The following is a 16,426-nucleotide window of genomic DNA, read 5'->3' as shown; positions in this document are numbered from 1 at the left end:
TAATAATAGTAATGATAATGATATATTTCGGCTTGATGTATAAAACGTCACTTTCAAGCCGGATCGGGAGCCGCGTGTGACTGTAATGTCACCTCGGTTTACTCTTACCGTCTTTTATCCGATACCGCGCCCTCCGCACGTACAGAGTGACAATGGAATTAAACAGTTAACCCTTTCCTGTTCAGACAGGTGAGTGAATCTTGCAGTCGCCAAACCCTCAATTTCGCGCCAATTATTGATATATGTGTGTGTGTGTGTGTGTGTGTGTGTGTGTGTGTGTGTGTATATTTCTGTTTTTTTTAAAGCAAAACACACACTATTTCGTTTCCATGCAAAGGCACTTTTTATTATAAGGAAGGGTCCTGGTGCAGAATCAGGGACATCCCCATGCTATGAAGTCACAGTGTACAGAGCAAAAGGGTATATAGATATGATACAGCTCACAGCATAGAGTATACACCCATAAAGACCATTCAGGGATTATTGCACCAACATAATATCTCTGTGAGGAGGAAATATACACGGTAATACTCCCTACAAAAATCTAATGGGTCCATATTACATATGGATTTATTAAAGGGACACTCTGGGCAAAAGTTGTGGAGGGCCTGAGTGGGCGGAGCATGACACAGGGATTCTCTTTGGTGTTCTTTGAATCCCTGTCATGCTCCGCCCTCTGCAGTAAGTAGAACACGGTATGAATTTTGCCTGGAGTGTTCCATTAAATGCTGCAACGCTATGTAGAAATGGACCCCAACAAATCTTCATGAACCCCGACTGATTTATAACGGGGTCACATTTGGTAACGGCACACAGCGCTAATGTTAACAGAACAGAGGAATTTCACAACGCCATAAACAGGAGACTGGGCAGAGAGAACCAATAAGGAAACTCCACTGAGACTTTTGGCTTCGACCATTCAGTAATCCGGCATATTGATGACGGATTAAAGGAATTTTGCTAAATACTAAAAAGTTTCCTTTATACAAAGATTGAGCTTTATTGACCGAAATCCGGAAAACCTTTTCAAATTCGACAGTCTTGGTTACGTGATCAGGTCACCAAAAATCACCAATGTCGGGCAAATATCGAGCTGGCGACGGGGCAAAGTCTTGGATGATCGGTTATTCAGCCTGTGAGATTGTATTGTCCTATTTATCTCCATGTTCCATGAAAGGGTTAAAAGTATCCCAGAATGCCCCCCTCCACCTGACAGGCCCCCTCACCTGTTCCTGCACAGTTTAACTGGACGGTCAATGATTTGCCCGCTGTCCAGGAGGGGCGCAGAGTCCGCTCGGAGCAGCTGATGTTTTCATTATTTGGCCATTTCCAGTATGTGCAGAGATCTCGCCATCACTTCCTAACGAGTGGAGGTCCGACTGCTGGGACCCCCATGATCCTCAGAAAGTGCGCTAATTAGGCCGGGTTCCCACGTAGAGTAAACGCTGTGGAATTAACTCAACGGGTTAACGTGCTGCGGGTTCCAGGTCAGAGACGCTGCGTAGTTTTACCCGTGGGAACCCGGACTTGAGCGCCGCGGCTCCTTCAATAATTTTCCCTACACAGCGACACTTCCGGTCACCAAGGAACATCTGTCCCTTTGTTTTAGGGATCGGTGGGGATCGACAGGTCAGACCCCCACTGATCGCTCTATCAATACGCCGCAACATTCCTTTAACCAGCCAATAGATGGACGACTGATCTCCTGCCGATACCACCACCAACATTTACAACCAGGCAGAGTTAAATATTGTCGGGCGCACCGAGCGCCTATATTAGGATTAAAATACACAATGAGAGATATTTATCAAACCGGAAAAAACAGGTCATTCACCCACAGCAACCAATCAGATCGCTGCTCTCATGTCGAAAAGTGCTTCAGAAATTGCTGGTTGCTATAGGCAACTAGCAGGTACCCGGCGTAGCAGCTTCCATATTATAGGACGGCAGCACTCAAAGTCTTCATAGATCTTAATGGGTACGTCGGAAAATGCAGAACACGCACGTTCAGCCCCATGCACGTGATTGCGTCTAATTTACCGATTATAAAACCCTTTAACCTTATATTCTGTGGTAGGAAACTTCTAAATGATGGAAATTGTTATAATTTATTGTCTGTATTAAATCTTAAAAACAGACAAATGTACAATTTGTATAGAAAAAATACGAAAGAAATAAAATAAAATTAAAAAAAAAAGTCGTTTGGAGATCATAAAAAAAAAAAAAGATCCCCCCCCAAAAAAAGCACCAAAGACATCACAGAAAAAAAAAAATCACTAAAACCAGATCTGGTCATGATGGCCCTAAATACCCCCAACCATGAAAGGGTTAAGTGGTTGTAGGGGAGAAGGGGGTTTAGGTCACATCATAGATGTTAGGCCTGGTAGCCAATGGCAACCAATCAGAGCGGAGCTTTTATTTCCTATACTGCTCTGTAGACATGAAAGCTGGACTCTGATTGGTTGCCATGGGAAACTGGTCTCTGAGGCAGTTCGGGCCACATGAGGCCTAATATTGTTGTCCCTTGGGGTATAATTCGGAACGTCCGGCCGCACAGCGCTCTCATGGTACAAGATTTAAGGGGTCGTCTGACATTTCTTTAAAACGCCCAAGATCGTTGGCTGCCATTAACCCCGTAAGGACAAGGCCCTTTTTCGTTTCTGCCCTCCCCGCTATAACTTTTTGGATTTTTCCACGGAGCGGTGTGAGGGCTTATTTTTTTGCAGGCCAAGCGGTCGTTCTATTGGCGTTATTTAATGTACCATATAATGTCCGGGGAAACTGAAAATAAATTCTTTGTGGGGTGGAATTACATAAAAACTGCGATTCCTCCATTGTTTTTTTTAGTTTCATTTTCTCAGCTTTCCCCGTGCGGTAAAAACAACAACTTAACTTTGTTCTGCGGGTCAATAGGATTACGGCGATACCAAATTTATATCGTTTTTTTATGTTTTACTTCTACAAAGAAAAAAAGAGCACTGACGTTTTTTTTTTCATCGATTGGGGGCTTCATTTTTGCGGGACGAGATGTACTTTTTATTGGTACCATTTTATTTTTTTTGGTACATACGATTTATTCATCACTATTACGTTTTTTTTTTAGAACTATGATGGCCAAAAAACATCACTTCTGTCGTATTTTTAAGGTGTTCACCCTGCGGGATAAATAATGTTAAGCTGTAATAGTCCGGAGTTTTACGGACGCAGCGATAAAAAAAAAAAAGTTTTTTTTTTTTAACACATTACTTTAGATTAAAAATAGGAAAAAGGGGGATTTTTTGGAACTTTCAGGCCTCAGTGACGTTGCATCTATAGTGGCGTAACGTACGATCTGTGTCACGAGATGTTGCATCACTATCTGATGGAAGCCTCGGCATATGGCGCTGTATAGAGTGGTATATGTCGCCCGCAGGCTTCTATGTTACAATAAAATGCGTACCGGGCCGTATATGCTTTTTTACGTGATGCCTCTATAAGGAATAGCGAAGTCGACTATACTATTCCATGCAGTTAAGAAAAAAACGTGTACTGACCCGACAGATGCCCACAGTAGTCTATTTGGCATCTGTCTTGTGAATGGGGCCCGTGGATATGTTTGGTGTACGCAGCAGGACCCTTAATGTATACACAGGTCCAAATGGGAATGGTGTGAAAGACCAGATCGCAAAGCAGTCACCCCCCCCCCCACCCAACCGATTGAGAAAAGTCACATGACCCCCTTATGAACAATCGGCAGAGAGGGGTGGGGCATGTTCTCTTACGCAATAGCGCCCACTAGCTTCCTGTTTAGGCATTCACAGTGGGAATCCAATAGCTTGGTCTGGTGACTGATACACTTCGGGCACCGCACACCTGACATTTTTTGTTGCAGCGGCCGCAGCGATTGTAGTGAAAGATTTCGAAAAGATATAACGCAGCATAAACATTCACAGCTTCTTTTACAAGTTTTGTGGGTATTTTGTTACATTTTATCTGCCCACCTTCAGAAAATAAAAAAAAAGTGTGGGAGCCCCATCCTGGAATGGTAAGACATGCGGGGGCTTCAAATCAGCATGGCATCCTTAATATGTACAGCAGAAGAAGATGAGAGTAGTAGTACAATTCAAACAGATACCCATGAAATAAACCCAGAAGCAGCTATAGGTGTGAGGACGTATTCCATCGTCAGATAACGTAATAAATTAATGTATGGTACACGGACATTTACATACAAAACAACATTTATAAAAACGGCTTTAGTGCCAGATACCCCTTCCGTGGGCACATTGAGCGGAGTATATATGGAGCGCTAAGGACCCAAAAGAAAAACCACTTCACACCTGAGATACCCAGTGCCAGTAAACAAAACCGCGCAGGAAGTGGAGGAATATATAAGGAGCGGGCATCATCACGTAACCGTGACCATACCCTGCAATACCGTGACTCTCCACCGGGGGCAGACTAAACAAGCATCACTGGAGGTTGTACACGGCGCTAATCTACACTGCAGTTTATCCAGCAGTTACCGCTGCAGATTAATACTTAACAGTCACGTCTTCAAAGCAATTTTTGTTCCTTCATTTAATTTCATACGGGAGGACAGCAGCCGCCTCCTTTTTGTTGTTCCTAAGTGCTCTGGTAGATCCGGATACGTTGGCTGATGTCTCTGCGGCACAAGGGGCAAGTCTGGAGGGCATCTCCGCAGTTGGAGCAGCAACAAACATGCCCACAGGGGAGGAATATCGATTGGGCCTGCAAAGAAGAAAGAGAGTAGTTACATTGAGCCGTCGCATTGACGCTAGCAGTTTTTGGGCCTGACGAAGCGGCCATGTCAGCGCTACTGGGGTTCTGATTGGCCGAGAGAGCTAAGCCTTTAGCATTGCTCATTGCCACCATGTACAGTATATATCCTACCTCTAGCTCCATGCACACCACACACTCAGAGATCCGGTTAGCCACATCAGGTAATGGGAGTGTGGGAGAGCTCGGGCCGGGCTGGCTGGCTGCGGGAGCGCTGGGTTCAGCCTCTGAAGGTGTCAGTTTGTCCAAGGATTTGGGGGATTCTGTATCCAGGTGGGAAAGATTTATATTACCACGACATACAGGAGAATAGACAATGAAACGTTCTTCACAACAGAGGAATAAGACGCGATCATATGAACAGAAGGAGTTGGAAACTGATATAGAAGGTACCAATTGATCCACTGATCATATCTCCCGGCTGGCGCCACATGAATACAGGAAGGTTTGCACATGATTTAAGCTTACAAGGGTTGTCCGGTTTGGGGAAGCCCTTTTTGTTGGAAAGGACTGACCATAAGGGTGCCCTACTCCCACTGAAATCATTGAGCCGTCCATGTAACGCATGGATGGTCTGGGTCTTTCAGAGCTTAGGGTGGCCATACAATTTGGATTATTGTCGGCCGAAACTACCAATCTTAGTAGGATCGACCGACCATCTAATGTGTATGTGGACCTTCCGACTCCCCCCAACGGATTTCAACATTCCCGATCCTTTTATTCTCAAGGGCGATAAACTGCCGCCAGGTGTGTCTGGCAGCGGCTTATTCCCCTCTCCTCATTCAGAATACACGCACATCCATGTGTATGAGGGGGATCGGGAGGAGTAGATGTCGGCTGAACGCTCAGCTATCTAGGGTGTAAGGCCGGTTTTAGCTATAGTGGAGGACCACTACACAGGTTCTGACAGAGAAGGGGGCTCAGATGGGATTATGGTAATAGGGTATTTTTGGAGGGTGCTGTCTGACGCTGACAATCCCTTAAAATATTACCATTCCTTCCCATCGCTCATGGCATTGAGCACCCCACCTTGCCGTTCCCCAATAATATTATATATCTTCAGGTTAGCCCGGTTGTCTCTTAAAGGAGTACTCCGGGCAAAACTGATACACTGGGTCTCATTTATGTAAACTGTAACAAATACGTCAGCTGTTTGCCCATAGCATCCAATCAGAGTTCAGCAAAGCATAACAGATAATTGAGGCGCACTGTGTTTTGCCAACTGTAGGGCCTGAGGGGGCGGAGCATGACTGGGATTCTCTCTTTGGTGTTCTTTGAACCTGTGTCAAACTCCGCCCCCTCCAGCACATTACATTACGGAAGAAGTCCTATAGAACCGTTGTGTACTGCCTTCTGTCCATCTCCTGTGAAAACAGATGCCAGCTCTCCATTGGCTACGCAGAACAGGACACATGAATTACCTCTCCTGAGTCTTCGAATGTCTCTTGCCTTCTCGATAATGGATATCTGCAAGCCAACTTCTTCAACGCCGATCTGCAGGGAGAGAAAGCTTTTGTAAACTTAAGGGCGATGTCTCACCACAACAACCCCCAGTTCATATGCCCAATAAGTCATATGGACATCACAGAATGGGGGGGGGGGAGCCGATATCGCTTAGGACCCGCTTCTATGTGCCAGAACAGAGAGCCGCTCTATAAGAATGGCTCCCGCTCTGGCGGACACGGCGTGTCCGTGTGTTACATGGACGGCCATTCACTAGAATGTTACACGTGTGGTCGGTCGCAGTTTCCCCTTCTTTTTAAAAAGGGTTATCTTCTTGAGACATTCCCTTTAAAGAGGATCTGTCACTAGTTTATTAATTCCCCGTCTCCTAACTAATCCAATAGGCGCTCTGATGCTGATGATTACAATGTCATTTGTTTTAAAAAACATTTATTATTTGCACAGTTCTGAGAATTTTTCTAAATCTGGTAATTTGGCTCTAATAGCCAAATAGGAGGCGACTCTTTCTATTCACTCTGGGCGGTGTCATGTTTTCTGTATGACGCTGTCCAATCAGCATCCAGCTTCTCCCTCTTCCCTGCCCAGCAACACAGCGTGATCATATAGTATACAGCTCCATTCCCGACTGTGTTTTCAACTGGTGATATCTCCGATTGTGTCACATTTAGAATCTCCTCTTTCATATGCCACCGGAGCCGCTGTTCTAGGTGGTCCACAGCCGGAGATATGGCTATTTGAAGTGATCCCCCTTCCCTCCAGCCTCAGTCTCTCACACTGTGTGAAGCAGCTTCATGCTGATAGGACAGCGGCAGCGGCTGGGAGGTGGCGCCACCTCAGGAGAATCGCTGCTGTTACCTCCCACTTGTCTAGTATAGCCTCATTTACATATTTAGAAATAAGCTCATAACGTCTAAAATAATAAACTTTTTGGGACACAATTTTCACTATTATTATCAGTGTGACAGCACCTATTAGATTTGCGAGGAGATTGGGCATTACTAAGGCCCCATGCACATGACCGTAACAAATATCCGGTACGGTCCGCAATTACTGACCCATTCATTTCCATTGGCCGCGGATACCCTTCCGTATCGCTACGGATAGGTGTCCGTGCAGTAGAACTGTGCCGGGAATTATGGTGCATGTCCTATTTTTCGTACTTAACGGGCCGTGCTCCCAAACTCTGTATGGGAGAATGGCCCGAAAATGCGGGCTGTGTCCACAATTGCAGGCCATGATTACGGGCACGGCCGTGTGCATGAGGCCTAAACTAGTGACAGATCCTCTTTAAGAATGTCCCATTCCATTGCGCAATTACCTTCTTAAGGTCGTCAGGAGACATCTTCTCCAGCATCTCCAGACAGAACCTATGGTGAGCAAATATAGGCAAATACTTCTCTGCAGAAAGCTCCTTCAGAAGATCCACCAGTTCTTGTTCCAGCCCTTCTTCCTAAGAAACCAATACAAGACCTTGAGTTTCGGTGAAGATCAAAGAGTTAACGAACGGTAAGGGGTGATCTAGAACCCACCTGCAGCCTGAGCGACAAAGGTTTCTGGTTCAAGAGCCTCTGGTACTGGATCAACCAATAGTTTTCTTGCCTGGCCTCACTCTTTGCGTCCAATGCCATCTGGAGAAAAGTGGAGGTGCACATTAGATACCCCGACTAATAAGATGCCCTGGATGTGTGACTTCAGTGGCCCCAAGGGGTCTAGTTGCACAAATACATGTATGCCAGGGTCACCGATTCCCTTAAAAAGATTGTCTGGTTTACAAAACCCATTGTCAAACACCCTTTTAGGGCTGAGTTAATAGAGGGGAGTCCTTGATTAGGGACCTTCATCAGTTAGCCAAAGTGGCTACAAAGAGTGTCTCTTACTCTGGAGGAGCCAGCATGCCCATGCATTACAAAAACAGTCCACTGGATTCAATGGGAACGATGTAATGCTTCATTTAACCAGTGGCGGTGCTGTAGGAAAACAACACTTGTTGCCAGGCTCTCGCACAGATAACAGCTGATCGCTGGAGGTTCCAGCAGCAGAACAAATTGTGATCAGATAATCTAAGTGTCAAAGTGAACAACCCCTTTAAGATCACAAAAGGCTTGAAGGAAACAAGAACTCACTAGTACGGCCAACAACTCCTCTTCTCTCTGCTTCTTGTCCTTAAGCAATTGCTGCAGGAGGTCACTTAACGCCCTGCGCTGCTCCGCTATCGCCCACTGGTACAACAAAAACAGAGTCAAATACAGGAGGTAATGGAAACAATCATCAAGTAGGTTTGCAAAGAAAACTCAGCTTGGGGAGGGGACATGCCATGCCTTCAGGAACATGATTCTTAACCCAACAGGTCAACAATATTGACAATGGACTAGATGTTGCTCATGAGGAGGGGTGGGTTTGGGGTATTGGGGGCAGCAGTAGGACAAGCGTGATCTATGAATAGGGGTGAGCCATGATGCAAAAAGAACCCAAAAAGCGAATGAAACGAGACATTCTTCTACCTGCCTTCCCAATAATTCACAAGGAGGAGTGCATTCTGGGAAACGTGGTATACAGCAAAAAAGGGGATAGCGGAGTATTGGGATACAGAAGCCGAGTGCTGGAATATAATAGTATAATAGGGTACACAAGGCATGACTAGCTGCTAGGGTGATAGGGTTTTTGGGTTGTGCTCGGGGCCGGGCGGTTCTACGGGTCGGGATTTGCGCTTAGGTTGGAAATATAGTATACAAAGTTTTGCTTGGATCAGTTTAAGAAGCCGGATTCTATGTAACCCATGCTTAATATACACACAATTGTATTCTTCAAATAAATCCTACATTTTATGAATCACCCAATGGTTAATTAGACATAAAAATATATAGCGGTGAGAGAAAGTATTACTCCAACCGAAACAATGCGTCATGCAGTACCACTTTTCACCATCCAGGAAGTGGCGCTTCTTTTCCATAGACAACCATGGAACAGCGCCACCCTCTATGGTTGTAAATTCCGACATGTTAACGGCCGTAAGCGTATGTTCACACAGGCTATTTTCAGCCATTTTTCGGGCCGTAAACGTCCTGAAAAACGGCTGAAAAATCGGAAGCAGAACGCCTACAAACATCTGCCCATTGATTTCAATGAAAAATACGGCGTTTTGTTCCGACGGGGCCCGTAAAAAGAAGTGCATGTCACTTCTTGAGCCGTTTTTGGAACCAGTCTCTCATTGACTCAATAGAAAAGCAGCTCCAAAAACAGCCGTAAAAAACGTTGCAAAAAACGCTTGATGCTTAAAAAACGGCTGAAAATCAGGGGTTGTTTTCCCTTGAAACGATCTCCGTATTTTCAGCCGTTTTTTGTTAAGCCTTACTGTGGTATCTGGTAAACCATAGAAATGAAGAACAGCTCTGCAATATGCAGATCTGACGAACACAGGAGAAGCTGCTCCTATACATGAATGAGCCCTAATGCGGAGGATACAAACGTTCACTCACCACCACATATAATAAGGATGACATGATATTTAGAATTATTTTACCAGTGACACAAAACAATAAAACATACAGGAAAGAAGAACACAAAAAAACATAAATCTAGGAAAATTTAGGAAATGTACAGCAAGAAGCAACCTAAAATTACAAACACGATTTCTCATCCTAATCCAATTCAGTCGTGTCACTGCATTAAAGGAGGCCAGCTAACATGCTAGGGGTGCGTCCATCAACAAGCGTGCTGACGATTGTCAGTAGCAACCAGCAGAATAGTGAGTGCAGCTCTAGAGTACAATACAGGCTGTAACTGTGGATCACTAATGTAATTTATGTATATAGTGACTCCACCAGCAGAATAGTGAGTGCAGCTCTGGAGTATAATACAGGATGTAACTCAGGATCAGTACAGGATATGTAATGTAATGTATGTACACAGTGACTCCACCAGCAGAATAGTGAGTGCAGCTCTGGAGTATAATACAGGATGTAACTCAGGATCAGTACAGGATAAGTAATGTAATTTATGTACACAGTGACTCCACCAGCAGAATAGTGAGTGCAGCTCTGGAGTATAATACAGGATGTAACTCAGGATCAGTACAGGATAAGTAATGTAATTTATGTACACAGTGACTCCACCAGCAGAATAGTGAGTGCAGCTCTGGAGTATAATACAGGATATAACTCAGGATCAGTAAAGGATAAGTAATGTAATTTATGTACACAGTACCTCTACCAGCAGAATAGTGAGTGCAGCTCTGGAGTATAATACAGGATATAACTCAGGATCAGTACAGGATAAGTAATGTAATGTATGTACACAGTACCTCTACCAGCAGAATAGTGAGTGCAGCTCTGGAGTATAATACAGGATATAGCTCAGGATCAGTACAGGATAAGTAATGTAATGTATGTACACAGTGACTCCACCAGCAGAATAGTGAGTGCAGCTCTGGAGTATAATACAGGATGTAACTCAGGATCAGTACAGGATAAGTAATGTAATGTATGTACACAGTGACTCCACCAGCAGAATAGTGAGTGCAGCTCTGGAGTATATTACAGGCTGTAACTCCGGATCAGTACAGGATAAGTAATGTAATGTATGTACACAGTGACTCCACCAGCAGAATAGTGAGTGCAGCTCTGGAGTATAATACAGGATATAACTCAGGATCAGTACAGGATATGTAATGTATGTACACCGTGACTCCACCAGCAGAATAGTGAGTGCAGCTCTGGAGTATGATACAGGATGTAACTCAGGATCAGTACAGGATAAGTAATGTAATGTATGTACACAGTGACTCCACCAGCAGAATAGTGAGTGCAGCTCTGGAGTATAATACAGGATATAACTCAGGATCAGTACAGGATAAGTAAAGTAATGTATGTACACAGTGACTCCACCAGCAGAATAGTGAGTGCAGCTCTGGAGTATAATACAGGGTATAACTCAGGATCAGTACAGGATAAGTAATGTAATGTACACAGTGACTCCACCAGCAGAATAGTGAGTGCAGCTCTGGAGTATGATACAGGATGTAACTCAGGATCAGTACAGGATAAGTAATGTAATGTATGTACACAGTGACTCCACCAGCAGAATAGTGAGTGCAGCTCTGGAGTATAATACAGGATATAACTCAGGATCAGTACAGGATAAGTAAAGTAATGTATGTACACAGTGACTCCACCAGCAGAATAGTGAGTGCAGCTCTGGAGTATAATACAGGGTATAACTCAGGATCAGTACAGGATAAGTAAGGTAATGTATGTACACAGTGACTCCACCAGCAGAATAGTGAGTGCAGCTCTGGAGTATGATACAGGATGTAACTCAGGATCAGTACAGGATAAGTAATGTAATGTATGTACACAGTGACTCCACCAGCAGAATAGTGAGTGCAGCTCTGGAGTATGATACAGGATGTAACTCAGGATCAGTACAGGATAAGTAATGTAATGTATGTACACAGTGACTCCACCAGCAGAATAGTGAGTGCAGCTCTGGAGTATAATACAGGATATAACTCAGGATCAGTACAGGATAAGTAAGAACGCTAAGAGCATGGCCAGTCAGGCATGTCCCCTGCAGCGGAAGTATTACATGCAGCTATTCAAATTAAGAAGTTACCATGTAATACAAAGACGTACTGAGTGCGCCATAGTGGGAGACGCTGCTTGTAAGCGGTTATAAGCTCATTGAGGTGGGTCCCAAACAGGAAGAAACTAGTAAGACATTTGAACAGAGTTTGTCTTGATGTGACAACCTCCGTAAAGTACGACTCCAGTCACCATATAACTTGATGGTAATATCACGCCTGAAGGATGGCAATGATGACAAAACTTGAAATCTATACAATTAAAATATTCTACTCAGTAAGGCTAAAAAAAGGGGGCGGAGCTGTGACAACCTGCCATGCATATCCATGGTTATCAATAACAAATGAGATTGTACGATGAGTGTGTGACGTGGATGTGATGAACGCCATAAACAAGCCAACAATTAATAGGAGAACTTTATCTTTTAGGTGGAGAAACTTCATGTTTTTATTGACTTTCTATGTTTTAAACTTCACGTTTAATTAGAGACGATTCTGCCGAGAAAATAAAATCGAAAAAGGACGAGACAGAAGACCCCCAAGTGTTAGTGATGGACAAATTCTGGAAATGTCAGAAGAAGTCGACAAACACGACAGACTCAAGACCAGGAAGAAACGACACACGTTAGGACTGGAGACTGGTACGCGGTACAGGCGGCCATATTGTCAGTATGATCAGTGGGGCACGAGGCATGGGTCACCTTGTGCCTCAGTGAATCGGCTGTATACATGGTTGCCTCTGCTGTGTACAGTCACTGGGATACAATGAATTATTCCACCAGCGCTCGTCCTTCATTGGAAATCTACCCCCAGCTCATATTTCCGGGATTTTTTTTGGATTTTTTTTTTAACCCCGGGATAACCACATACCTGAAGTTCCTCGGTTTCCAGTTCTTGCCTCTTTACCTCCAGCTGAGTCAGTTGCATTAACTCAACTTCTATTAATAAAATCTAGACAGAAGATGAGACAGCAGGGTTCGGATGAACAGGATCTCACTACAAAGAGCGATCGTGCTGACGGAGCAAAGCCATGGGGGGAGGGGGAGGGGTAATCTTTGCGGCAGCCTAGGGGTTAACCGCCATTGTTGCATTAGGATATTGCGACGCATGCATCGGAAGTTTCATGTTACCTGCACGTCTAGATAACACACGGGGTTCTAGGGAACTATTACTTAAAGGGCCCTGGCCCTCCGAAGCAAAGACGTCTCCTGCAGATGGGAATCGTCCTGTCTTGTAGTTAAAATGTTTCTACGGCTCCATCCGGAATTTTATATTGATGGGTTATCCTTAGGATAGGTCATTGATATTAGATCGGTGGGGGTCCGACACCCGGCACCCCCACCGATCAGCTGTCTGAAGGGGCCGCGGCCTCTTCAGTGTATACCAGGCACAGCGTTGTACGCTTCTGTAGCGGCTGTGGGGCCGAAAATGAAATCCCAGACACAGCCGCTACCGGACGGTATGGTGAAGTGCCTGTAAACATTAATCAGCTGATCGTCGGAGGTGCCGGGAGTCAGAACCCCACCGATCTGATATTGATGTCCTATCCTAAGGATAACCATCTATAAACTTCTCCTTTGCCCTCTTGACAGTTTGTTACAATGTATCAGCGCGGGTAAAATGTATCAGTCTGGAGTCCAGGATGTTTAGCGCGCAGCTTGTTTTAACGGGATATAATTGTAACAACCTCCCAGATGTGAGAAGTATTAGGTCACAAGAGGTTTTCAGATGTAAAACGAAAATGTCGCTGTTTGCTGACAGCAAGTAGAGATCTTGAAAACGGTGAGAATTTAAAACACAAAGTATATTAGAAAATTGGAAATAAAGGAAAATTATTTTATGCTGTTTTATAAAATTGTTAAGATTTGCGCACAATCTAGTATGGGGGGGGGGTGGACGACCTGTCCGTCCCCCCTCGCTGTGGGAAACACTGTGAACGTATAAGTAGAACTTTAACCAGTCAAAAGTTTTGTTTTCCAGAGATAAGCGGCAATAGAGGTGCCTAGTAGCTGCTAATCTCTGCATAGAAGTAACAATGTCGGGGTATAGAGCGGTCGCCAATCATTCACGTTCCCTTGGTTTTTACGGCCGCCGTGCCTATAACTTCCACACCGGGAATAATTCACACTATGCAAACAGATGCCCCGCATTTTCCTGACCGTAGATGTGGCGAAAGCGTAAAACGAAAAATAGCAAAGCCAGACGGAAGGAGAGAGCAAAACAATATGCTAAAATGTCAGCGATGAAGGGGAGGAGAGCGAACATTTAACTACGTCATACAATAAAACTGCACGTCCCAATGTCAGGCTGCAGCCCACGCAATTGTGTCGTTGTATCAAACGGGTCGTCCTGTCTTATATAAATAAAGTTTCATAATTGTAAAATAAAAAGTTCTGCAACATTCTCATATACTTTGTGCTGCAATTCTTCAACATTTGTAAGACCTTTGCTTGCAGTCAGTGAAAGGGAACATCCTTGCTTACCCTAAGTGTCTAAAAACCTGTATAGACCTGTCGCCGTACAGACCGAACACTTCTCAGAGTTGAGGGTGTGTTACAATTGCATCCAGTTCAGACAATCCTGTGTGAGCTAAACATATTAGCAGCACAAATCTCGCTTCTGTCCTTTTTGCTACAATGTATCAGAGCAGGTAAAATGTATCAGTCTGGAGTCGCGACTATTCACCTTAGGCCTCAGGCACACGGCCGTGTCCGTAATCACGGTCCGCGATTACAGGTACCGCCGGCCGCGGACAGCCACCTCCATTTTGGTCTCGTGCTCCCATATAAAGTATTACAGTCCGCAATTACGGATGAAATCTATAGTCGTGAGCATGGGGCCTCACAGAGGATGGTCTAGGCTGAATACAAATGTAGCAAAGCCTCAGCTGTAAAAAGTATTAGGTCTTTAAAGATTTTCAGCCTCCTAATGTAAACCATGTTTCTATTCACTTACAGATAGCAGGGGTCTTGATGAAGAAATTAAGTCTATTAGAACGTTGCAGGGCATTTCATTATACAAAAATTCAACTCTATTTATATAAAACCTGAATATCATTTTAAAGGGGCCCTATAGTGTAAGGCAGTGGTTTGCAACCTGTGGCTGCCCCTGTTGTCGCAAAACTACAACTCCAAGCTTGCCCTGAATACCGCATGCTGGGAGTTGTAGTCTTGAGAGCCACAGGTTGCATACTACTGCTGTAAGGCAAAAGTGATACACAGGCAAGAATGGGGGCGGGGTGCACCTTTATATTAATATACCCTCCTCTCCGGCGCAGTCGCCTTACACGTAGACCCACCTGTTCACGGATCTGCCTATGCGTAAGATCTTTCTTCAGCTGCAGGGCCTCGAAGGCGGCCTTCTGGATTTCGGACTGGAAGGGAAAGAGTTAACAATGGTTAGGCAGGTTCTCCGCTGTGCAGGGGCAGAGTTGGGGGTGTCAGCGAGGGGGCCGTTCATACCTCCTGCAGGATCTGGCTGATGGCTTTACTCTGATCCAGCTGCTGCCACATCTGGATCTTCTGGATCTTGCGATCCATTTCCGCCAAGCTGTGAACAGAAGGGGTTAATCGGCACGTATGAGACAGGATGAGAATCCACGAAACGCTCCGCAGTCAGGACGGCGGCGACAACAGGAGGGTCTGATGTATGGAGAAGAAATCCCTTTAATCCGGCAATGAGAGATTGTCAAATAATCTAGATTATTGGACGGTGGGAATATTTCTGCGCTGGCAGCGGTCACAACTTTTTTTTGCCAATCCCTTGACGTCAAGTGCCGAGCGGAGAACCCCTTTAAGTGTACGGGTCCTCGAAGTGTCGACATGTTACTGATGTTATCTCACCGTTTTTTTCAGCAATTGCTACTCTGAATATATTTCTCCGCAATATTCTATAGGCCGTCGTGTCTCTTTATCGTACGTGATGGTTTTCGCTTGTACAAAGTGCAGGGGAAGGAAATTCTCCGGAGGCCGTAATCATTTATGGCTGTTCCTCCTCTTTCTGTGACTACAATACTTATATATGGCAAAGGTGTCTTCTGCTCTATGATATGGAGGGGATATCACGGACTGATAATGGATGGGGCAGATGGCCATGACAGCACAGAGTATTTCAGGAGCTGATCTAGAGCTGTCCTATCATGCTATAATCTTAGTGTGGACAGAGCTGCATGTGACAGGGGCAGTGCCATGATGTGATGAGGGGGATGGAGACAAGTGGGAGGTCACAGACTAAAAGTGGAAGACGCCCCAGCAGCACAGAGTATGTCAGCAGAGAAGTGTGCGGTTCTGATCTAGTCAAGTGAATTATTATTATTATGAAACATTTATAACTTACTAATGGACTGTCTTTCAGATATCTGCTTGCTTTTAGTGAATGGAAATATTTTTTTATTACATTCAGGGGTTGATAACCTGTCCTCACCTTCATGCAACTGAGGGTTTGTTACAATGTATCATTGCAGACAGTTTTCTGTGAGCTAAACACAACAGCAGCACCCCAAATCTCTCTCATCTGGGACTCCAGAATAATACAGTTTACCTACACTGATACACTGTAACAAACTGCAGCTGTGCAAAAGTAGGACTACTTTCACACTGCACGGCC

General features: G+C 44.7%; 1 protein-coding gene across 3 annotated transcripts in view; it reads right to left on the bottom strand.

Annotated features, from left to right (window-relative positions):
- Positions 1 to 319: 319 nt before the first annotated feature.
- The window catches only part of LRSAM1 (leucine rich repeat and sterile alpha motif containing 1), a 33,957-nt gene continuing 17,850 nt past the window's right edge, over positions 320 to 16,426 (bottom strand). The window contains exons 17-25 of one of the 3 annotated variants that reach the window (XM_075834797.1): positions 15,283 to 15,370; positions 15,120 to 15,194; positions 12,692 to 12,772; positions 8,367 to 8,462; positions 7,773 to 7,871; positions 7,562 to 7,693; positions 6,201 to 6,273; positions 4,894 to 5,042; positions 320 to 4,731 (exon numbers count right to left, since the gene is read on the bottom strand). In XM_075834797.1, coding sequence (XP_075690912.1) covers positions 4,606 to 4,731; positions 4,894 to 5,042; positions 6,201 to 6,273; positions 7,562 to 7,693; positions 7,773 to 7,871; positions 8,367 to 8,462; positions 12,692 to 12,772; positions 15,120 to 15,194; positions 15,283 to 15,370 — 919 coding nt within the window. In that variant the 3' untranslated portion in view covers positions 320 to 4,605. The remainder of the gene's footprint in view (positions 4,732 to 4,893; positions 5,043 to 6,200; positions 6,274 to 7,561; positions 7,694 to 7,772; positions 7,872 to 8,366; positions 8,463 to 12,691; positions 12,773 to 15,119; positions 15,195 to 15,282; positions 15,371 to 16,426) is intronic. The other 2 variants (XM_075834798.1, XM_075834799.1) reach the window with 2 other exon arrangements.

This window comes from Rhinoderma darwinii, chromosome 8 (assembly GCF_050947455.1).
Source record: "Rhinoderma darwinii isolate aRhiDar2 chromosome 8, aRhiDar2.hap1, whole genome shotgun sequence".
NCBI lineage: Eukaryota > Metazoa > Chordata > Amphibia > Anura > Rhinodermatidae > Rhinoderma > Rhinoderma darwinii.
The sequence above is the reverse complement of the archived record's forward strand: the minus strand, read 5'-3'. Positions and strand labels throughout refer to the sequence as shown.